Below are 25,769 nucleotides of genomic sequence, written 5' to 3' on the forward strand. Positions count from 1 at the left end.
TAATTAAGTTTCCCACAGCGAGCCGGGTTAGAGACACAAAGCAGCTGAAACTAACACAAACCTTTCTCTAGGTGGTGGCTCTGCTGGTTCTGGTGCTGGTGGTGGAGGCGGCGGGGCCAGTGAGGCCCCTGGTGGAGGCGGCGGGGCCAGTGAGACTCCTGGTGGAGGCAGAGGGGCCAGTGAGACCCCTGGTGGAGGCAGAGGAGCCAGTGAGGCCCCTGGTGGAGGCAGAGGGGCCAGTGAAACCCCTGGTGGAGGCAGCGGGGCCAGTGAGGCCCCTGGTGGAGGCGGCAGGGCCACTGGGGCCGGTGGCCCCGGGCTGGATGCTGAGAAGTCTTTAGACGGTCACAGCGTGATCGGAGGCTCCATCAACAACCACCAGCTGAAGACGCTGCAGGCCGAACTGTCCGAGGTCATCCTCACCTTCAGCTCCATCAACGACACGCTGAAGGGTCTCGAACACACGGTGCAGAAGCACGGCAGCGTCATCACCGACCTCGGTGAGTCCAGCTCTCCTCGCTGCCCCCTCTACCCCCCCACCGTTCACTCATTCATCCTCTGACCCCCACAGGCAACACCAAGGATAAAATCATCTCTGAGCTGGATAAGATCCAGCAGGAGGTGACGGAGCACACGGAGGAGAGCCGGGACCGCCTGGACGGGCTGCACCGAGACGTCCGGCGGTTCGAGACCATGCTGCTCCTGGAGACCGCTGACTGCAAGAGGTCCAGCGACGGGCTGGAAAAGAGACTCACCAAGATGGAGGACGTCTGTGGGAGGCTGGACGGGGTGTCGGAGTCCATCAGCAAGATCAGAGACGGTATGAACCCATGAACTATGAACTATGAACACATGAGCTATGAACACATGAACTATGAACACATGAGCTATGAACACATGAACTATGAACACATGAGCTATGAACACATGAACTATCAACACATGGAATGATTTTTCTTAAATTCATGTTAATACAAAGTTAACGTGTTGTGTCCGTGTCGTGTCCCGTGCTCAGGACTGAACCGACACATGTCTAGTTTGTGGACGTGTGTTTCGGGTCTGAACGACTCTGTGATCCATCACGGCGGAGTCCTGGACGTGGTTCAGAGGAACCAGGACGACTTCCAGAGCCGAATGAAGAACCTGAACTCCAGCATGAACCAGGCACTGAACAAGCTGCAGAGTTTCTCTGAGCATGATCCTACCGGTGAGTTAATAACACGTGATGTTAATAACACGTGGTGTTAATAACACGCGGTGTTAATAACACGTGGTGTTAATAACACGTGGTGTTAATAACACGCGGTGTTAATAACACGTGGTGTTAATAGCATGTGGTGTTAATAACGTGGTGTTAATAGCACGTGATGTTAATAGCATGTGGTGTTAATAACACATGATGTTAATAACACGTGGTGTTAATAGCATGTGGTGTTAATAACACACGATGTTAATAGCATGTGATGTGCTGTTAATAACACATGATGTTAATAACACGTGGTGTTAATAGCATGTGGTGTTAATAACATGTGGTGTTAATAGCACGTGATGTTAATAGCATGTGGTGTTAATAACACATGATGTTAATAACACGTGGTGTTAATAGCACGTGATGTTAATAACACATGATGCTAATAACACATGATGTGTTATTAACCCCATTGTGTTAATAACAATGTTAATAACACGGGTTGGGGTTAGGGTAAGAGGTTGGGGTAAGGGTAAGGGGTTGGGGTTAGGAAAAGGGGTTGGGGTAAGAGGTTTGGGTAAGGGGTTGGGGTTAGGATAAGAGGTTGGGGTTAGGGTACGGGGTTGGGGTTAGGATAAGGGGTTGGGGTAAGGGGTTAGGGTAAGGGGTTGGGGTTTAGGGTAGGGGGTTTGGGTTAGGATAAGGGGTTGGGGTAAGGGGCTGGGGTTAGGGTAAGGGGTTGGGGTTAGGATAAGAGGTTGGGGTTAGGATAAGGGGTTAGGGTAAGGGGTTGGGGTTAGTGTTAGGGTAAGGGGTTGGGGTTAGGATAAGAGGTTGGGGTTAGTGTTAGGGGTTGGGGTTAGTGTTAGGGTAAGGGGTTGGTGTTAGGATAAGAGGTTGGGGTTAGGGTAAGGGGTTGGGGTTAGGATAAGGGGTTGGTGTTAGGGTAAGGGGTTGGGTTAGGATAAGAGGTTGGGGTTAGGGTTGGGTTAGGGTAAGGGGTGGGTTTAGGGTTAGGGTTAATAACATAATGTTAATAACACATGTGTCTGTTGTAATAAACTTTATTTAAAACTCATAGAAATAAACTGTCCCCCCCCTCCCCCACACACACAGGCCTGCCTGGAGGCCAGGGCCCCCCAGGAGAGAGAGGCTTCAATGGGCTACCAGGACCACGTGGACCACCTGGACCTCCTGGACGAACTGGAGAGAGTGGAGCACGAGGTGTGCCCAGTAACACACACACACACACACACACACACACAGACAATATATTTTTTATATAACCTGATATTGAGGAAGAACAGATTAATGAACAAAGTTAAGAATGGATTTAAAACTAATCAGCTGATCTGATTTCCTACAGGTCCCAGAGGTGAAGCAGGTACGTGTTTTAATTGATCACGTGGCAGCACACAAACAAACACACACGCACACAAACACACACACACACACTACAAATACAACTACACACAAAGCAGAAAAACACAATGCTTTCTCTACCAAAACTCCAGTTTATCAAACAGCAGATGTAACAAACAAATACTTTTCCTTGAACACCAAATCATACAAAAGATGCAAAGCCCTAACCCTAACCCTAACCTAGTAACACAAACGTAATACCAAACAAACAAAATATGAGTTATTGCTAAACACAGCTGTGGAGTTACAGCTAAAGCTCCTGTCACGTATCAACGCAGACACAGGGAAACACACGGGTCAGGCAGGGATGGTGAGATGATGCTAACTGGTGTTTGGGCTGAGGTGGCAGGCAGGTGGTCCAGGAGACAAGGTTACCTGACAGGCAGGTAAACGGACATTGAGCTGAGAGACACACACACACAGGCAAATAAACTAAGAACACATAAACAAACAGTTCCTAGCAGGAAGATCCAGCTGGGACCGGCTGTCTCTGCAGAGTCCTTATGAAGGAGAGGCCTGTTAAAAGGGAGACGTTGGGTCTAGACCTGCTCTATGTGGAAAGTGCCTCAAGATGACTTTTGTTGTGATTTGGTGCTTTATGAATAAAGATTGATCGATTGAGACAGGTGCTGATTTCCAATCATGAGCAAGTGTTCAGAGACACGAGGTCAAGAGGTCAAAACCAGAACACACCGAGCACACAGCAGTCATAGAGCGGAGGCTGAAAATATCAAAGATAAACTCACAGAACCACTGATCATCTCAGCTCCCTGTGTGTGTGTGTGGAGGTGTGGGTTCATATCATGTGTGTGTGTGTGTGTGTGTGTGTGTGTGTGTGTGTGGAGGTGTGGGTTCATATAATGTGTGTGTGTGTACAGGTGTGGGTTCATATAATGTGTGTGTGTGTACAGTTGTGGGTTCATATAATGTGTGTGTAAAGGGGGGGGGTTCATATAATGTGTGTGTGTGTGTGTGTGTGTGTGTACAGGTGTGGGTTCATATAATGTGTGTGTATGTGTGTGTACAGGTGTGGGTTCATATAATGTGTGTGTGTGTGTGTGTACAGGTGTGCCTGGTGCTGATGCTCATGTACCCAAACTGTCGTTCTCGGCCGCCCTCACCGTCCCGATGGAGCGAGCAGGGACCATCATCTTTGACAAGATTTTCGTCAATGAAGGAGACTTCTATGATCCCAGGACAGGTAAACATGATCCTAGAACATACATGATCCCAGAACATACATGATCCTAGAACATACATGATCCTAGAACATACATGATCCCAGAACATACATGATCCTAGAACATACATGATCCCAGAACATACATGATCCTAGAACATACATGATCCCAGAACATGCATGATCCTAGAACATACATGATCCTAGAACATACATGATCCCAGAACATACATGATCTCAGAACATACATGATCCTAGAACATACATGATCCTAGAACATACATGATCCTAGAACATACATGATCCTAGAACATACATGATCCTAGAACATACATGATCCTAGAACATACATGATCCTAGAACATACATGATCCCAGAACATACATGATCCTAGAACATACATGGTCCTAGAACATACATGATCCTAGAACATACATGATCCCAGAACATACATGATCCTAGAACATACATGATCCCAGAACATACATGGTCCTAGAACATACATGATCCCAGAACATACATGATCCTAGAACATACATGATCCTAGAACATACATGATCCTAGAACATACATGATCCTAGAACATACATGATCCCAGAACATACATGATCCTAGAACATACATGATCCCAGAACATACATGATCCTAGAACATACATGATCCTAGAACATACATGATCCCAGAACATACATGATCCTAGAACATACATGATCCTAGAACATACATGATCCTAGAACATACATGATCCCAGAACATACATGATCCCAGAACATACATGATCCTAGAACATACATGATCCTAGAACATATATGATCCTAGAACATACATGATCCCAGAACATACATGGTCCTAGAACATACATGATCCTAGAACATACATGATCCTAGAACATACATGATCCCAGAACATACATGATCCCAGAACATACATGATCCTAGAACATACATGATCCTAGAACATACATGATCCCAGAACATACATGATCCCAGAACATACATGGTCCTAGAACATACATGATCCTAGAACATACATGATCCTAGAACATACATGATCCCAGAACATACATGATCCTAGAACATACATGATCCCAGAACATGCATGATCCTAGAACATACATGATCCCAGAACATACATGATCCCAGAACATGCATGATCCTAGAACATACATGATCCCAGAACATGCATGATCCTAGAACATACATGATCCCAGAACATGCATGATCCTAGAACATACATGATCCCAGAACATACATGATCCTAGAACATACATGATCCTAGAACATACATGATCCTAGAACATACATGATCCTAGAACATACATGATCCCAGAACATACAACCCTAACCCTCTATAACTCTGCACCTCTATAACTCTGCACCTCTATAACTCTGTAACTTTATAACTCTGCACCTCTATAACTCTGTACCTCTATAACTCTGTACCTCTATAACTCTGTACCTCTATAACTCTGTACCTCTATAACTCTGCACCTCTATAACTCTGCACCTCTATAACTCTGCACCTCTATAACTCTGTAACTTTATAACTCTGCACCTCTATAACTCTGTACCTCTATAACTCTGTAACTTTATAACTCTGCACCTCTATAACTCTGCACCTCTATAACTCTGTAACTTTATAACTCTGCACCTCTATAACTCTGTACCTCTATAACTCTGTAACTTTATAACTCTGCACCTCTATAACTCTGTAACTTTATAACTCTGCACCTCTATAACTCTGCACCTCTATAACTCTGCACCTCTATAACTCTGTAACTTTATAACTCTGCACCTCTATAACTCTGTAACTTTATAACTCTGCACCTCTATAACTCTGCACCTCTATAACTCTGCACCTCTATAACTCTGCACCTCTATAACTCTGCACCTCTATAACTCTGCACCTCTATAACTGTACCTCTATAACTCTGCACCTCTATAACTCTGTAACTCTATAACTCTGCACCTCTAAAACTCTGCACCTCTATAACTATGCACCTCTATAACTCTGTACCTCTTTAACTCTGCACCTCTATAACTCTGTACCTCTATAACTCTGTACCTCTATAACTCTGCACCTCTATAACTCTGTATCTCTATAACTCTGCACCTCTATAACTCTGTACCTCTATAACTCTGTACCTCTATAACTCTGTACCTCTATAACTCTGTACCTCTATAACTCTGCACCTCTATAACTCTGCACCTCTATAACTCTGCACCTCTGTAACTATACAACTCTGTCCTCCTCAGGCACCTTCACTGCCCCTGTAGACGGACACTACTTTTTCAGTGCCGTCCTGACAGGCTACAAGAATGAGAAGATTGAGGCAGTTTTGTCCAAGTCCAACTATGGCATGACCCGAGCAGACTCTGGCGGCTACCAGCCTGAAGGCCTGGAGAACAACCCCGTGGCCGAGGCCAAGACCCCCCCGGGTTCGCTGGCCGTCTTTAGCATCATTCTGCCTCTGCAGACCCGCGACACAGTCTGCATCGACTTGGTGATGGGCAAACTGGCCCACTCTGTGGAGCCACTCACCATGTTTAACGGGATGCTACTCTATGAGGACATGTGACCGGACAACCTGAACCTCATGATATATGACAGACCCAGAAGAGGCGGAACCACAAAGAACCTGGACCCAATAATCTGAGACAAACCCAGAGGAGGCAAAGAACCATCATCAGACTACTGATGACAGAATGATTTATGGACGCTTCAGTACTAAACAGATGTTTTTATTCCACAGTCACTCCACTCCAGGAGCTGATGGCAGCAGCGCCTCCCAGAGGCTGCAGGGTTCATTACAGCCTCAACATGCTGATAATGTACCATGCAGTCTGTCCTGATGGGGAGGGGGACTAGAGGAACACTCACAGGCTCATTTAACCAAAGTGCTGCACAGACTTTAGCCCCGTCCCTGACAGGTCAGGTGTTGTCATGGCAACTTGTGACCATGTGACTTTAAATATGATGAAAGCTTTGTAAAAGCAGAATGTGTAGCTGAGAGAAATGAAACCTTTTTATTTTCCACCTGACACGAGTTCACATTGTGAATGTTATTTTATTGGTGTTTTTAATCTTTTGTCACAAATATTAAAAAGGACAACGCTGGAAATGTTTTATATTTTCTTAGTGTCAACAAATCCCTTCAAATACCAGAATGAACAAATAGAGATGTGAAAGTAGAAATACTGCTGTGAGGCTTCTGCTTCCATTTATTAGCTTTTGATATAAATCTGAATCAGAGGGGAGGTAGAGCGGGATGAGGAACCCTAACCCTCCTGATGAGCAGGTCTGGGTTTGGGTCTGGTATATAAACCTGTGTGTGTTTCACATTAATGAAATCCATTTAGCATAAATGTAATGGAAGAAAAAAAGACGGTATTGCTCTTCAAGATGAAACACTGAGCGTCTCCTTCCTGATGTTTGATGTTTAATCAGTAATAAAAGCTCATATTCTGTTTTAATAGCTTCAGTGAGGAAGAACATCAACTCTGGGACTGAAAAGAGCCTTCAGATTACTTTTGTTGTGATTTGGCGTTTTATAAATAAAGATTGATTGACATTAAGAAAATATAGAATATCACATGTTAAGCAAATAACAACTAAGCTTACACACACACACAGACACACTTACACACACAGACACACTTACACACACAGACACACACAGACATGTATGACATCATAACAGCCTGCATGTATTTTAACACCATATTAAAGCAGCCGTCCTTCATGTAAACAATTCTGTACATTTCAGAGTTTTACTGAACAATAAAATAATAAAAGTCAACGTCAAACCCAGCAGGTTGTTTCCTAATAAATGTAATATATGTCTTCTTGGGAGGGGTTGGACTCTCGTCCACTCTGGAGTTGCTGCTCGTGAGAGGCGCCGGGCAGGAGTGGCAATACTTATTGCCCCCCGGCTTGGTGCCTGTATGTTGGAGTTTTCCCCCGGTGGATGAAAGGGTAGCCTCCCTCCGCCTTCGGGTGTGGGGACGGATCCTGACTGTTGTTTGTGCCTATGGTCCAAACAGCAGCTCAGAGTATCCACCCTTTCTGTACTCCTTAGAGGGGGTGCTGGAGAGTGCTCCCTCTGGGGATTCCCTTGTTCTGCTGGGGGAATTCAACGCTCATGTTGGCAGCAACAGTGAGACCTGGAAGGGTGTGATTGGGAGGAACGGCCCCCCCGATCTGAACCCGAGCGGGTTTCTGTTACTGGACTTCTGTGCTCGTATAGACAATCTGTGACGAGCACAGAAGTTCCTCAAGGCCCTGGATGTTGTGGGACCGCTGTCATGGTTGACACGACTCTGCAGCATCGTGTGGACAACGGGGGCCAGTGCCTCTGGATTGGCAGACTGGGGTGGTGGTCCCTCTTTTTAAGAAGGGGACCAGAGGGTGTGTTTCTATAGAGGGATCACACTCCTCAGCCTCCCTGGTAAGGTCTATTCGGGGGTACTGGAGAGGAGGGTCCCTCGGATAGTCGAACCTCGGATTCAGGAGGAGCATTGTGGTTTTCGTCCGGGTCGTGGAACTGTGGACCAGCTCTACACCCTCTGCAGGATCCTTGAGGGTGCATGGGAGTTTGCCCAACCAGTCCACATGTGTTTTGTGGACTTGGAGAAGGCATTCGACCTTGTCCCTCGGGGGGTCCTGTGGGGGGTTCTCAGGGAGTACGGGGTATCGGACCCCCTGATACGGGCCATCCGTTCCCTGTACGACTGGTGTCAGAGCTTGGTCCGCATTGCCGGTAGTAAGTCGGACTCATTTCCAGTGGGGGTTGGACTCCGCCAGGGCTGCCCTTTGTCCCCGATCCTGTTCATAATTTTTATGGACAGGATTTCTAGGTGCAGCCAGGGCGTTGAGGGGGTCCGGTTTGGTGACCTCAGTATTGGGTCACTGCTTTTTGCAGATGATGTGGTCCTGTTGGCTTCATCGAACCGTGACCTCCAACTCTCACTGGATCGTGGTGAAGAGGGAGCTGAGCCGAATGGCAAAGCTCTCGATTTACCAGTCGATCTTCGTTCCTACCCTCACCTACGGTCATGAGCTTTGGGTCGTGACCGAAAGAACGAGATCGCGGGTACAAGCGGCCGAAATGAGCTTCCTCCGTAGAGTGACTGGGCTCTCCCTTAGAGATAGGGTGAGAAGCCCGGTCATCCGGGAGGAGCTCGGAGTAGACCCGCTGCTCCTCCGCCTTGAGAGGAGCCAGATGAGGAGGCTCGGGCATCTAGATAGGATGACATCTAGTTGTGATTTTTACTCGTTCACTGAATTTATTTTAGTGCATTAAACACGATTTTCTGTTGTCTAGAAAAAAAAAAAGTTGTGATATAACTAGTAGTAGTTATAGTTTTTATTATATATATATATATATATATATATTATAGATATATATATATAGTGTTACGTTATTAAGGCAACTATTGTCCTCTATAGTTTAACCTACATGAATAATAACAATAGTTTGATAGGCTGTTAAATCACTAGAGCGTCAACATTATCTGTGCTTTATATATTCTAGCGGTTGCCTTTCGTAGTAATTATAATAATATTAATAATAAGCTGCTGAATAAGAAGAACAGTTAGTCGTTACTGCAGCAAGTTATAATTACTGGGAGGGTTAGGGTTAGCTGGTTTAACTGGGAGGGCTGCTGCTGGGAGACGGGTGGGTTAAAGTATCTGGGAGTGTTTTTAAAGAGGAACTGGGACGGAGTGATGGAGTCCGTACAGGGCAAACTGAAGAGGTGGGGTCATTCAGAGGAAGGACACTAACTATTAACAACCTGGTGTCCTCCTCTTTATGGCACCGACTGGCCTGTGTTGACCCCCCCTCAAATCTGCTGTCGGAGATCCAGGCAGTTCTGGTGGGCTTCTTCTGGGACAGATTGCACTGGATCCCACAGGCTCTGCTGTTCCTTCCTAGGGAGGAGGGAGGACAGGGACTGGTGCACCTGGCCAGCAGGGGCGCTGCTTTCAGGCTCCAGTTTGTTCAGAGGCTGCTGTACGGACCGAAGGACCTGGTGTGGAGGCCTCTGGCTCAGCTGGTCCTGCAGCGTGTTGGTGGTCGGGAACTACAGCAGACTGTGAGGTTTCACACCCTGCCTGAAGGCTGCTGAAGCGGAGGGATCAGCACGACTCTCTGTTCTGGCTGCTGCCTGAGCCTGAGCGCCCCCTGCTGGGTGGGAGCAGCAGTGTCTGAGGCTTTCAGCAGAGCAGGGATTTTAACTCTCGGAGATGTCCTCACCTTCACTGGACCTGATCTAACAGACGCAGCAGGTCTGGCGGCCGGTCTGGGGGGAAGGTCAGAGAGGATCGTGAGCATGCTGCTGGACCACTGGAGGAGCTGTCTGACGGGACATGAGCGCCTCCTGCTGACGCACTACAGCGGTGGTGTGACTGTCCCCTGCCCAGACGATCCTTTCCCCCCCCTCAGTGTCCGTCCTTGTTGGACAGACAGTGTCAGGCGGTGTGAGGTGAACCTGCAGGAGGCCACAGGTAAAGCTCTGTCTGTTCTGATGGTCGAGTGTCTGAACAGACAGAAGCTGCAGCGTCGGGCCGACTCTCCCTGGAGAGGAAGTCCGGCCTGAGTGGAGGAGTCTCTACAAACCTCCGCTCACTAAGAGAGTGGCTGACCTGGTTCATCTCCATCCTGAACCCTGATGTCAGACAAATGTCCCTTCTGTGGTGCCGTAGAGACAATGTTCCACTGCTTGCTGGGTTAGGGATTGTTCAGGGAGGCAGGAGAGGTCTTCTCTCTCAACACCTTCATCTTGGGCTTCAGATATAAAAAAGCTGCTAAACACAAATGTCAGCTGTTTTTTATTTTGGGCCAATCAAAAATGGCTGTGTGTGTGAGCAGGAGGAGGAAGGTAGAGGACAGTGTGGACACTGATGTGGTTTTATTGTTCAGCAGAATGGTTAAAGCCAGAGTCATGATTGATTTTAAATATTATAAAGAGATGAAGGACTTGGATCAGTTCAGGCTGATCTGGACTCATGGACTCATTCTGTGTGCTGTTCAACACAATGACATCATATCCTCAGATCAGCTGATCTTTATTATTTATTCAGTTTTTAACCAAATGATGTAACCTGATATTTAAATAGATTCATTAAAGTTACTATTTAAAAATCTAAATCTCTCTCTGTTTCTCTCTCTCTGCCCCCCCCCCCTCCCCCTCCCATCATGCCTCTCTTCCAGATGTTTCCGTTTTGACGAGCTCAGGTTACTGCAGGAAATTTACCCATGATGCTGCGGGGCAGCTCTCACACTAACATGATACTCAAAACAGCCAATCAGATCACATGTCTCCCTGCAGCCAACCAATCAGGAAGAGGCAGCAGAAACATCTGGAAACCATCTTGTCCTGGTTTCTGTTGCCGTGACGACGACCTGCAGACCTTACAGACCTCTGCATTATTAATGAGCTCCTGCTCTGATTGGCTGGAGGTGTGGCCTCCACCTTCGATCCCAGCCAATGAGAGCAGTGTGTAATGGAAGCAGCATGTTGAGCTGCTGACATGCTGCTTGGATCAGCTTCATGGTTCATATCAGGATATTAAAATGTCCTGTACTGTATGTTACTTACAGTAATGTGACTCTGTGGTTTTCTATAGGAAAGCAGATGCAGATACAGTTCAGTCTGATGGATGAAGTTTGAGGCTGAGGGTGAAGTTTGAGGCTGAGGTGGAGCAGCGAAGCAGCAGAGCTGAAACAAAGAAAGAAAAGGCAACAGAAACACACACTAGACGTTTCACCAGAGCTTTGAGCCAACAGTTACCTCCAGAAGCAGCAGAAACAACCTGCTGATGAATCCTGAGAAGATGAGGTAGATGAAGGTAGATGAAGGTAGATGAAGGTAGATGAAGGTAGATGGAGGTAGATGAAGGTAGATGAAGGTAGATGAAGGTAGATGGAGGTAGATGGAGGTAGATGAAGGTAGATGAAGGTAGATGGAGGTAGATGAAGGCAGATGGAGGTAGATGAAGGTAGATGGAGGTAGATGAAGGTAGATGAAGGTAGATGGAGGCAGATGAAGGTAGATGAAGGTAGATGAGGTAGATGAAGGTAGATGAAGGTAGATGAAGGTAGATGAAGGCAGATGAAGGTAGATGAAGGTAGATGAAGGTAGATGAAGGTAGATGGAGGTAGATGAAGGTAGATGAAGGTAGATGAGGTAGATGAGGTAGATGAAGGTAGATGAAGGTAGATGAGGTAGATGAAGGTAGATGAAGGTAGATGAAGGTAGATGAGGTAGATGAAGGTAGATGAAGGTAGATGAAGGTAGATGAAGGTAGATGAAGGTAGATGAAGGTAGATGAGGTAGATGAAGGTAGATGAAGGTAGATGAGGTAGATGAAGGTAGATGAAGGTAGATGAAGGTAGATGAAGGTAGATGAAGGTAGATGGAGGTAGATGAAGGTAGATGGAGGTAGATGAAGGTAGATGGAGGTAGATGAAGGTAGATGAAGGTAGATGAAGGTAGATGAAGGTAGATGAAGGTAGATGAAGGTAGATGAGGTAGATGAAGGTAGATGAAGGCAGATGAAGGTAGATGAGGTAGATGAAGGTAGATGAAGGTAGATGAGGTAGATGAAGGTAGATGAAGGTAGATGAAGGTAGATGAAGGTAGATGAAGGTAGATGAAGGTAGATGAAGGCAGATGAAGGTAGATGAAGGTAGATGAAGGCAGATGAAGGTAGATGAGGTAGATGAAGGTAGATGAAGGCAGATGAAGGCAGATGAAGGTAGATGAAGGTAGATGAGGTAGATGAAGGTAGATGAAGGTAGATGAAGGTAGATGAGGTAGATGAAGGTAGATGAAGGTAGATGAAGGTAGATGAAGGTAGATGGAAGGTAGATGAAGGTAGATGAGGTAGATGAAGGTAGATGAAGGTAGATGAGGTAGATGAAGGTAGATGAAGGTAGATGAAGGTAGATGAAGGTAGATGGAGGTAGATGAAGGTAGATGAGGTAGATGAAGGTAGATGAAGGTAGATGAGGTAGATGAAGGTAGATGAAGGTAGATGAAGGTAGATGAAGGTAGATGAGGTAGATGAAGGTAGATGAAGGTAGATGAGGTAGATGAAGGTAGATGAAGGTAGATGAGGTAGATGAAGGTAGATGAAGGTAGATGAGGTAGATGAAGGTAGATGAGGTAGATGAAGGTAGATGAAGGTAGATGAAGGTAGATGAGGTAGATGAAGGTAGATGAGGTAGATGAAGGTAGATGAAGGTAGATGGAGGTAGATGAAGGTAGATGGAGGTAGATGAGGTAGATGAAGGTAGATGAAGGTAGATGGAGGTAGATGAAGGTAGATGAGGTAGATGAGGTAGATGAAGGTAGATGGAGGTAGATGGAGGTAGATGAAGGTAGATGAAGGTAGATGAAGGTAGATGAAGGTAGATGAGGTAGATGAAGGTAGATGAAGGTAGATGGAGGTAGATGAAGGTAGATGGAGGTAGATGAGGTAGATGAAGGTAGATGAAGGTAGATGGAGGTAGATGAAGGTAGATGAGGTAGATGAGGTAGATGAAGGTAGATGAAGGTAGATGGAGGTAGATGAAGGTAGATGAAGGCAGATGAAGGCAGATGAAGGCAGATGAAGGCAGATGAAGGTAGATGAAGGTAGATGAGGTAGATGAGGTAGATGAAGGTAGATGAAGGTAGATGAAGGTAGATGAAGGTAGATGAAGGTAGATGAAGGTAGATGAAGGTAGATGAAGGTAGATGGAGGTAGATGAAGGTAGATGAGGTAGATGAAGGTAGATGAAGGTAGATGAAGGTAGATGAAGGTAGATGGAGGTAGATGGAGGTAGATGAAGGTAGATGAAGGTAGATGGAGGTAGATGGAGGTAGATGAAGGTAGATGAAGGTAGATGAAGGTAGATGAAGGTAGATGAAGGCAGATGAAGGTAGATGAAGGTAGATGAAGGTAGATGAGGTAGATGAAGGTAGATGGAGGTAGATGAAGGTAGATGAAGGTAGATGAAGGTAGATGAAGGCAGATGAAGGTAGATGAAGGTAGATGGAGGTAGATGAAGGTAGATGAGGTAGATGAAGGTAGATGGAGGTAGATGAAGGTAGATGAAGGTAGATGAAGGTAGATGAGGTAGATGAAGGTAGATGAAGGTAGATGAAGGTAGATGAAGGTAGATGAAGGTAGATGAAGGTAGATGAGGGTAGATGAAGGCCGGTTAGCAGTAAGGAGCAGCTGCCCGCCGAGCCTCTGGAACAGAACCCAAACCCAATCATCACAAGTACCATAAGAAGTGTGGTTCTGTCTGTGTTTGAGCAGCACTCACTGAGCTCAGCTCCAGCCCAGTCTCACATTAAATATATTAATATAAATACATTAGGCTACTTAGTACATGTAACTTGTTTCACTATTAAAGTAATAAATAATCTAGATAAGAAAAAGCATCACAATCACTCGGCTGAATAAACTGTTAAACTTGTTTTTAGTGATTATTTTACCTCTTTTTATATGTTGTGTCACCACTGTGAGACTTCAGGAGCCACGAAACTAAACATTCAGCTGTGACCTCTGACCTCTCACACCTGAAAACACACCAAGTTGTAAAATGTCCTTTTTAAGTTTCAACATTTAAATCTCACAGGAGCCGTTTATATAAATATATATAAATATATAAGAGTGTAGAGCGCTCTTTAATCTGTCCTTCACACCAAAGTTAAAGAAGCATGGCGCCACCTACAGACCAGAGTGTGTAACAGCACCCCCCCCCCGCCAACCCGGAGGCCTTTAGGACCCAGCTGGCTCCGAACCCAACACCGGCTGGTTCAGGAGGAAGGAGATGGACCTCCAAATATTTATTATATTTATATTTATTCATCTTTAATTATGTTTTACAAATCATACATTTAGGTCAGTGACAGCAAACTGAGCCCTGATCATCATCATCATCATCATCTTCATTAAACATTACATCACACAGTCAGTAAATCTGAACTTTATAGAAAATTATTCACTCCAGAAAATCAGTTTTAAAGTTCAGACAGAAATTAAAGTGACAAATATTTCATTCTAAACTTCAGCTGAAACTTTTAGTGCAAAGGGACCAAAATAATAATTATAATAACATTTTATTATTATGGCTTCATCTTCCAACACGTATTCAAACATATTCAAACATTCAGACATTAATATTAATTTCATCACATGATTCAGCCCTGCTGTCAGCTGATTGGACGGATCAGATCTGAATTCAACCAATAAGAATAAAGAAGAGAAGCACTGAAAATAAAACAGTAAACACAGGTTATATATGTGACTGTAACCATGGAAACGGTGGATATATATATGTGACTGTAACCATGGAAACGGTGGCTATATATGACTGTAACCATGGAAAATGGTGGATATATATGTGACTGTAACCATGGAAACGGTGGATATATATGACTGTAACCATGGAAACGGTGGTCTTAGGGGTTGTTGGGGGCTTTCAGGAAGCGCTGCGACTTCTGCTTCACCAGGCGGCGCTGCTGCTGCTGCACCTGAGCCTCCGAAATGACTCCCTGCAGCTTCTGTAGACACACACACACACACACACTGTTACACACTGTAACACACTGTAACACACACACAGACTGTAACACACACACAGTACCTGAGCAGTGTGTGTGTCTCTCAGCTGGACGCTCCGCACAGACTCCTGACCATCTCTCTTAGGAAGCTTCAACTTCTGCTGTTCCTGAAACACACACACACACACACACACACACACACACACACACACACCATTATTCACAGTTCTATGATTGACCCTCCAGTATATGTGCTTCCTTTAGGTGAGCAGTTACCTTGCAGTAGATCTTCAGCTCACTTCCCTCCACGGCTGGAGGACGATAACAGTTCTCAAACAAACATTCCCACTCTTTGTTGAAATGACCCACGAAGTCGATTTCCTTCACGCAGAAAACTCTCCTGCACCACCGATCATTAATCATTAATCATTAATCAATAATCATTAATCATTAATAACTATAAGAATTAATACGGATAATGCCTATCTACAGGTGCCTGGCGGTGATGTCATGTACCTGTCGGTGATGTCATGTACCTGTGGGTGATGTCATGTACCTGTGGGTGATGTCATGTACCTGTGGGTGATGTCATGTACCTGTCGGTGATGTCATGTACCTGTGGGTGATGTCATGGTGATGTCATGTAACCTGTGGGTGATGTCATGGTGATGTCATGTACCTGTGGGTGATGTCATGTACCTGTGGGTGATGTCATGTACATGTTGGTGATGTCATGTACCTGTGGGTGATGTCATGTACCTGTCGGTGATGTCATGTACCTGTGGGTGATGTCATGGTGATGTCATGTACCTGTTGGTGATGTCATGGTGATGTCATGTACCTTTCAGTGATGTCATGGTGATGTCATGTACCTGTCGGTGATGTCATGTACCTGTCGGTGATGTCATGTACCTGTGGGTGATGTCATGTACCTGTGGGTGATGTCATGTACCTGTCGGTGATGTCATGTACCTGTGGGTGATGTCATGGTGATGTCATGTACCTGTTGGTGATGTCATGGTGATGTCATGTACCTTTCAGTGATGTCATGGTGATGTCATGTACCTGTCGGTGATGTCATGTACCTGTGGGTGATGTCATGTACCTGTCGGTGATGTCATGTACCTGTGGGTGATGTCATGTACCTGTCGGTGATGTCATGTACCTGTCGGTGATGTCATGTACCTGTGGGTGATGTCATGTACCTGTCGGTGATGTCATGTACCTGTGGGTGATGTCATGGTGATGTCATGTAACCTGTGGGTGATGTCATGGTGATGTCATGTAACCTGTCGGTGATGTCATGGTGATGTCATGTACCTGTCGGTGATGTCATGGTGATGTCATGTACCTGTCAGTGATGTCATGGTGATGTCATGTACCTGTCAGTGATGTCATGGTGATGTCATGTACCTGTTGGTGATGTCATGTACCTGTCGGTGATGTCATGTACCTTTCAGTGATGTCATGTACCTGTCAGTGATGTCATGGTGATGTCATGTACCTGTTGGTGATGTCATGTACCTGTCGGTGATGTCATGGTGATGTCATGTACCTGTCAGTGATGTCATGGTGATGTCATGTACCTGTCAGTGATGTCATGGTGATGTCATTACCTGTTGGTGATGATGATGTTGGTCTTCTTGTGGCCGGGGAACAGCAGGTGATCTCTGAACACTTCTCCCTCCAGCTGCCGGATGTCTGAACGCTGAAACCAAAACAAACAGCTAACTGATCAAAGTATTGATCCAATAAAAGCATGAAGAGGGTCAGAGAGACGGTCAGGTGACTGTGTGACTCACCTGCAGCAGCTTTCTACCAAACACACACATCACATTATTAAATATAATATACTATAATATAATATAATATACTATGATATAATATAATATAATATACTATGATATAATATAATATACTATGATATAATATAATATGATATAATATGATATACTATAATATAATATACTATAATATACTATAATATAATATACTATAATATACTATAATATAATATAATATACTATAATATAATATAATATACTATAATACACTATAATATAATATAATATACTATAATATAATATAATATACTATAATATAATATAATATACTATAATATAATATAATATACTATAATACACTATAATATAATATAATATACTATAATATAATATACTATAATATAATATACTATAATATAATATAATATACTATAATATAATATACTATAATATAATATACTATAATATAATATACTATAATATAATATACTATAATATAATATACTATAATATAATATAATATAATATACTATAATATACTATAATATAATATACTATTATACACTATAATATAATATAATATACTATAATATAATATAATATACTATAATATAATATACTATAATATAATATACTATAATATAATATACTATAATATAATATAATATACTATTATACACTATAATATAATATAATATACTATAATATAATATAATATACTATAATATAATATAATATAATATAACATAATATAATATACTATAATATAATATACTATAATATACTATAATATACTATAATATACTATAATATAATATAATATACTATAATATAATATAATATACTATAATATAATATAATATAATATAATATAATATAATATACTATAATATAATATACTATAATATAATATACTATAATATACTATAATATAATATACTATAATATAATATAATATAATATAATATAATATACTATAATATAATATAATATACTATAATATAATATAATATACTATGATATAATATACTATAATATAATATAATATACTATAATATAATATACTATAATATAATGTATCAATAATTCATATTAACTAACCCCCCCCCTCCCCCCCGTCAAAATGAAAGCAGTTTGCAGCAGATTATAGTTTTTATTAGATGTTGAAACAAAGGTCAGAGGTCAGAGGTCAGAGGTCATGCAGTATTTATCACCACAAAGACAGAAATATGAAATATATTCATAAACAGCTCAGCAATGACTCAGATGTGATTCTAACGGCTTTTACAAAAATATTGCTGATTTTACAGAAACTTTATTTATAAATGACTAAAAAAACCAAAATGACTTCAGTGTCATGCAGAGAATAATAATAATAATAATAATAATAATAATAATAATAATAATAATAATAATAATAATAATAATAATATAAATCACTTCTTTACATATACACACACACAGTGGGTTTAATATAGAGACTTTAAAAGCAGCTGATGCTGTTTAATCCTCATCACGCTGCATGTAACACAAGAGAAGCATCATGTAGAGGGTTAGTACACACTGTTACACACTGTTACACACTGTTACACACACACACACACTGTTACACACTGTTACACACTGTTACACACTATACACACTGTTACACACACACACACACACACACACACACTGTTACACACTGTTACACACTGTTACACACTGTTACACACACACAGTAACACAAGAGAAGCATCATGTAGAGGGTTAGTACACACTGTTACACACTGTTACACACTATACACACACACACACACAGTAACACAAGAGAAGCATCATGTAGAGGGTTAGTACACACTGTTACACACTGTTACACACTGTTACACACTGTTACACACTGTTACACACACACACTGTTACACACTGTTACACACACACACACACTGTTACACACTGTTACACACTGTTACACACTGTTACACACTGTTACACACACACACACACACTGTTACACACTGTTACACACTGTTACACACTGTTACACACACACACAGTAACACAAGAGAAGCATCATGTAGAGGGTTAGTACACACTGTTACACACACACACACACACTGTTACACACACACACACACACACACACACACAGTAACACAAGAGAAGCATCATGTAGAGGGTTAGTACACACTGTTACACACTGTTACACACTGTTACACACACACTGTAACACACACACTGTAACACACACACTGTTACACACACACTGTCACACACACACAGTAACACAAGAGAAGCATCATGTAGAGGGTTAGTACACACTGTTACACACTGTTACACACTGTTACACACTGTTACACACACACACACACACACACACTGTTACACACTGTTACACACTGTTACACACTGTTACACACACACAGTAACACAAGAGAAGCATCATGTAGAGGGTTAGTACACACTGTTACACACACACACACACACACACAGTAACACAAGAGAAGCATCATGTAGAGGGTTAGTACACACTGTTACACACTGTTACACACTGTTACACACACACTGTAACACACACACTGTAACACAAGAGAAGCATCATGTAGAGGGTTAGTACACACTGTTACACACTGTTACACACACACACTGTTACACACTGTTACACACTGTCACACACTGTCACACACTGTTACACACTGTTACACACACACACACACACACACACTGTTACACACTGTTACACACACACACACACTGTTACACACTGTTACACACTGTTACACACTGTCACACACTGTAACACACTGTTACACACTGTTACACCACTGTTACACACTGTTACACACTGTTACACACACACTGTTACACACACTGTTACACATTGTTACACACACACACACACACACACACTGTTACACACTGTTACACACTGTTACACACTGTTACACACACACACTGTTACACACTGTTACACACACACACACTATTACACACACACTGTTACACACTGTTACACACTGTTACACACACACACACTGTTACACACACACACACACTGTTACACACTGTTACACACACACTGTTACACACACACAGTAACACAAGAGAAGCATCATGTAGAGGGTTAGTACACACTGTTACACACTGTTACACACACACACACACACACACACACACACACACTGTTACACACACACACTGTCACACACAGACACTGTTACACACTGTTACACACACACACTGTTACACACACACTGTTACACACTGTTACACACACACACACACACTGTTACACACTGTTACACACTGTTACACACACACACACTGTTACACACACACACTGTTACACACTGTTACACACACACACTGTTACACACACACACACACTGTTACACACTGTTACACACTGTTACACACTGTTACACACACACTGTTACACACTGTTACACACTGTTACACACACACTGTTACACACACACTGTTACACACACACTGTTACACACTGTTACACACTGTTACACACTGTTACACACTGTTACACACACACTGTTACACACACACTGTTACACACTGTTACACACACACACACACACACACTGTTACACACTGTTACACACTGTTACACACACACTGTTACACACTGTTACACACACACACTGTTACACACACACACTGTTACACACTGTTACACACACTGTTACACACACACACACACTGTTACACACTGTTACACACTGTTACACACTGTTACACACACACTGTTACACACTGTTACACACACACACACTGTTACACACTGTTACACACTGTTACACACATACACTGTTACACACACACTGTTACACACTGTTACACACTGTTACACACTGTTACACACTGTTACACACACACTGTTACACACTGTTACACACTGTTACACACACACACTGTTACACACACACACACTGTTACACACTGTTACACACACACACACACACTGTTACACACTGTTACACACAAACACACTGTTACACACACACACACTGTTACACACTCACTGTTACACACTGTTACACACTGTTACACACACACACTGTTACACACACACACTGTTACACACTGTTACACACACACTGTTACACACTGTTACACACTGTTACACACTGTTACACACACACACTGTTACACTAACACTGTTACACACACACTGTTACACACACACACACTGTTACACACTGTTACACACACAGTAACACAAGAGAAGCATCATGTTAGTACACACTGTTACACACTGTTACACACTGTTACACACACACACACTGTTACACACACACTGTTACACACTGTTACACACTGTTACACACTGTTACACACTGTTACACACACACACACACTGTTACACACTGTTACACACTGTTACACACACACACTGTTACACACTGTTACACACACACACACTGTTACACACACACACACACACACTGTTACACACACACACACACACTGTTACACACTGTTACACACTGTTACACACTGTTACACACACACACTGTTACACACTGTTACACACACACTGTTACACACACACTGTTACACACTGTTACACACACACTGTTACACACTGTTACACACTGTTACACACACACACACACACACACACACACACACACACTGTTACACACTGTTACACACACAGTAACACAAGAGAAGCATCATGTAGAGGGTTAGTACACACTGTTACACACTGTTACACACACACACACACACTGTTACACACTGTTACACACACACTGTTACACACTGTAACACACACACACACACTGTGTTACACACTGTTACACACACAGTAACACACAGTAACACACTGTAACACACACAGTTACACACACACACACACACACACACTTACACACACTGTTACACACAGTTACACACACATATAAACACACACATATATAAACACACACACAGTTACACACAGTAACACACACAGTTACACACACATATAAACACACACACATATAAACACACACACTGTTACACACACAGTAACACACAGTTCCACATCAGCTGTTCCTCTTTGTGTCAGAACTCACTGAACTGTCAATCACTGGATCAGTGGTGGTTTCGCAGCAGTTTGTCATTAAATGATTAATAAAGGTTTCACTGCTCAGCCCGATGAGACAGACGATGGATAACATTAAATAAAGTTCCAGGTTAATGTTGAGTGCCACGGGGCTGCTGCCAGAACCAGTACACGATTTATTTCCAGTGTTCAAAAGTCACCCTGATCATATTCTGGTTTCTAGTATTAAGTACATCTTACTAGTCAGTATCAGGTGTAATGTACCTTATTCTCAACTTAACATCCCTGAATTATTAAGTACATGTTCATCATATTTAAGCATAAATAATATTTATTTAAACTAATTAAAGTCTGTAAAGTAAGAATAAATATGTGTTCTGAGTTTGACATACCACAGTAAAGTGTGTTGTTAACCACCCTGCCAAATTTGAATGATTAAAAAAAATCGCCAAATATGTGAAATTAGGCTTCAAAGTTGTGTAATAGTCTGCCTATTTCTCTGCTCCCAAACGCTGTGGCCGTTCCCGCCGAGTTCACTGAAGCCCCGCCCCCTACCGCGTGTCACCTGTCAATCAAAGTCACCACCTCTACCGTAAACATGGATGATATTGCTGAGAGCTAGCTCGGTTAACTGGCAAAACACACAGACAGGAATTAGCCAATCACAACAAGGTAGCTCAGTTTCTGCCCAGCAACAGGTTGCTAAGGACAGCTAAGGCCCTACGGTTGCTACGGCGATGTGTGAGAATCTGCTTGGAAAAAATGCTCAAAATGCCCCAGAATTTGGCTTCTGACAAGGTCCCGAACAATTGCAAACTGTGAGAAAACCGTAACTCCTGTCCAAAAACCAAAAACACCGTGAGAGACACAGAAGCCGGCAGATTCTGACAGTGTTTATTTTATTCAGATATTCCTTAAAATGAGCGCGTAAGGTCAGTGTGAAGACAGAGTGAGATTCTTTTGAAAAAAAAAGATGATTACATTAGGGTCAATGGGGAGTGAGACAGGTATTGCCGCCGGTCTCGGCCCCCCCGTTTAAATTTTGTGCAGACCCCGCCTGTCAACGTCACATTTTATGAATCCCAACACCTATGTCTACATTTTGACAAAAAATTATTTGTCTCCTTTTCACGGTTTGGCCGTGAGCTCGAGTTAAAAATAAAAATTAAGGTTATTTTTTACTGCTTCTCACACTCAAGCTAACTGACGCTTCCACTCTAACTTTGAAGAAAAAGTGATTTCCACTCCTCGTTTGACTGCTCATAGTTTGAAAAGTTTACGTGTTATGTAAAAACAGTTTGGTGTTTTGGAATGAGCACAAGTTTTCTTCCGTTTTAAAGTTTGAATTTCTACGTGCAGGTATGAGAGAGCTAGGTGACTCCGAAAAAAGGTGAAATTTGGTGGTTTTAAAAAAAAATTCCCATTCATTTTCAATGGAGAGTTTTCCCGGTATTTTGGGAATAACTTTGGGACAAATTGGAATTTGAACATTCTGAATAATAGCACCCATCTCCCGATAGAGCCGCACGTTTTAATGTATATATTGTCGGGTTTTCTCAAAGCTGCGGGAGGAGTTACGCGCCGAAATTTGGCGGAAGAATAATAAGTATACAGAAGATTAATAGATGTCCCGAGGCGCTCCCTCTGCAGTATTACTGCTGAGGGAGCGCCTCGGAGCTTAGCACCCGTGGCACTAATAAGTATGGTGAAGATTAATAGATGCCTCAGAGCTTATTCACTGCTCAGCCTGATGAGACAGAGGATGGATGGATAACATTAAATAAAACTGAATTGATTATCGTGTTTAGTCTTAAATAGTTTTCTGTCTTATCGGCTGCTCAGTCACCTGTTTGAAAGTTGAGTACTAATAAAGTTTGATTGATTGAACAGTGAAGGTTTAGACACTTCCTACAGCTGATGTGGCGCTGCGTGTTTCTATTGGAGGGAAATACACAAACCTGGAAGAGCTCGAAACCCTCCGACTCCGTCCGGTCGTACGGCCGGATGACGCCATCCTCTCTGATCAGCCGGACGGGACGCAGCTTGGTCACTTCCTCTGTGGACTCGGCCGCTCTGACATCACACACACAAACACACACACACACACAGTGAGGGGGGGTCACAGTAAATGTGAAAGCAACGTGTGAAGCTGATCTGAATGGAGCTGACGTGCACACGATGCTGAGTCTCTAAGGTTCTCACCTGTCGTGACTTCTACAGTGACGGCGTGAAACAGTAACATTAACACGTTATCATGGACGGATTCACAGCTGACGGGTCACATGACTGATGGAGGATGTTTTGGGGACAGAAGCAGGTTGTCGAGGCAACGACAGATTCAATCAAATAAAAGCATTAATAAATAAATCTTTTAAATGTGAAAGAAGCTGCTGTTGTTTTTCATTTATTATAAATAAATATATTTAATATTATTAACTGTTGAATCCAACTGAAGCAAGTTGCGTTATTGAAGAACAGCAAAGTACTAAAGAGTACACGTATGTACAAATAAACACATGTATGTTAAAGTACTTATACTTAGTAGTACTCACAAAGTATTTCTGGTTCAGTTTGATGTGTCCTCACACAGTAAATGTACTAACCTGTATTTAAGAGTAAATACAGGTTAGTATATCAGCTTAGATTACCATGTGATCATTGAACCAGCCAATCCGTAAGGGGAGGCACCAGGTGAGGCGTGAGGGGGGTGGGACGAGTCGTCATGGAAACCAAGAGCTCATAAACCCGACTGAGGTCTGATTGGCTGTTCAGGCAGTGACCTTTCTACCTGCGTGTCATGTGACTCTCCTCGGGGGCGTGACCAAGCAGCAGGCTAGGGGCGGGACTTAGAGGGGGCTGGGGTACGAGCGGTGAGCGGTGAACGATGAGCGATGATCATGTGACACAATGCAGCGACTTACCGTGTGTCCGCTGCAGGACGACACCAACGTGCACAAATAAAACAGCTGCTCCTTCATCGCTGGCTCAGAGTCAAACACTGACCGTTAAATACACCACAGAGGAAGAGCTCAGAGTCAAACACTGACCGTTAAATACACCACAGAGGAAGAGCTCAGAGTCAAACACTGACCATTAAATACACCACAGAGGAAGAGCTCAGAGGGCAGTGATGAAGGAGCTCAGTTTTAATGAGTCGAAACTCTCACCAAAAAACAGCAGAACAGAAAACACCAAGAACAAAAGCAGAACACGTGAACATTAGTCAGCAGACAGGAAACAGACACACAGGAATCATTTAGCTGATCATGTGACTAAAGGCAGCGGAGGCGTGTCATGTGACTACCTCTGGATCCCCTGGAAGGTGCTGCTCGCCATGTCCACGATGCCGCCCGTCGGCCGGGCGACCACGCCCACCAGACCCTTCCCGATGCCTTTAAAGAAGCCGGCCGCGCCCTCCTTCTTCGCACCTGTGACACAAAAGCAGCTCATCAGTGATCAGCTGATCTACTGAGCCAATGAGAACACAGGGGCGGGGGGACCTACCCTCCACAGGTTTGGTGACGATGCCGGTAACGCCCCCGAAGACGCCCTGCAGAGACACAGCATACCGACCATCGGCTCATGTTCA

General features: G+C 43.1%; 2 protein-coding genes across 3 annotated transcripts in view; one reads left to right on the plus strand and one right to left on the minus strand.

Annotated features, from left to right (window-relative positions):
- Window positions 1–71: 71 nt before the first annotated feature.
- On the plus strand, window positions 72–7,596 carry LOC133980949 (EMILIN-1-A-like; the record flags this gene model as incomplete). Of its 2 annotated transcripts, XM_062419868.1 has the most annotated exon segments (7): window positions 72–500; window positions 572–820; window positions 1,016–1,207; window positions 2,306–2,413; window positions 2,556–2,573; window positions 3,678–3,812; window positions 6,047–7,596. In XM_062419868.1, coding segments are annotated over 7 exon segments (1,454 nt in total), but the record flags the coding sequence as incomplete, so codon positions are not given.
- A 7,036-nt stretch (window positions 7,597–14,632) lies between these two features.
- vps13c (vacuolar protein sorting 13 homolog C) overlaps window positions 14,633–25,769 on the minus strand; it is a 68,031-nt gene continuing 56,894 nt past the window's right edge. The window contains exons 78-84 of the mRNA XM_062415355.1: window positions 25,685–25,730; window positions 25,485–25,608; window positions 24,139–24,253; window positions 16,969–17,060; window positions 15,629–15,752; window positions 15,436–15,519; window positions 14,633–15,352 (exon numbers count right to left, since the gene is read on the minus strand). Of these exons, the coding sequence (XP_062271339.1) occupies window positions 15,251–15,352; window positions 15,436–15,519; window positions 15,629–15,752; window positions 16,969–17,060; window positions 24,139–24,253; window positions 25,485–25,608; window positions 25,685–25,730 (687 nt within the window). The 3' untranslated portion in view covers window positions 14,633–15,250. The remainder of the gene's footprint in view (window positions 15,353–15,435; window positions 15,520–15,628; window positions 15,753–16,968; window positions 17,061–24,138; window positions 24,254–25,484; window positions 25,609–25,684; window positions 25,731–25,769) is intronic.

This window comes from Scomber scombrus, chromosome 1 (genome assembly GCF_963691925.1).
Source record: "Scomber scombrus chromosome 1, fScoSco1.1, whole genome shotgun sequence".
In the NCBI taxonomy this organism is placed as follows: domain Eukaryota; kingdom Metazoa; phylum Chordata; class Actinopteri; order Scombriformes; family Scombridae; genus Scomber; species Scomber scombrus.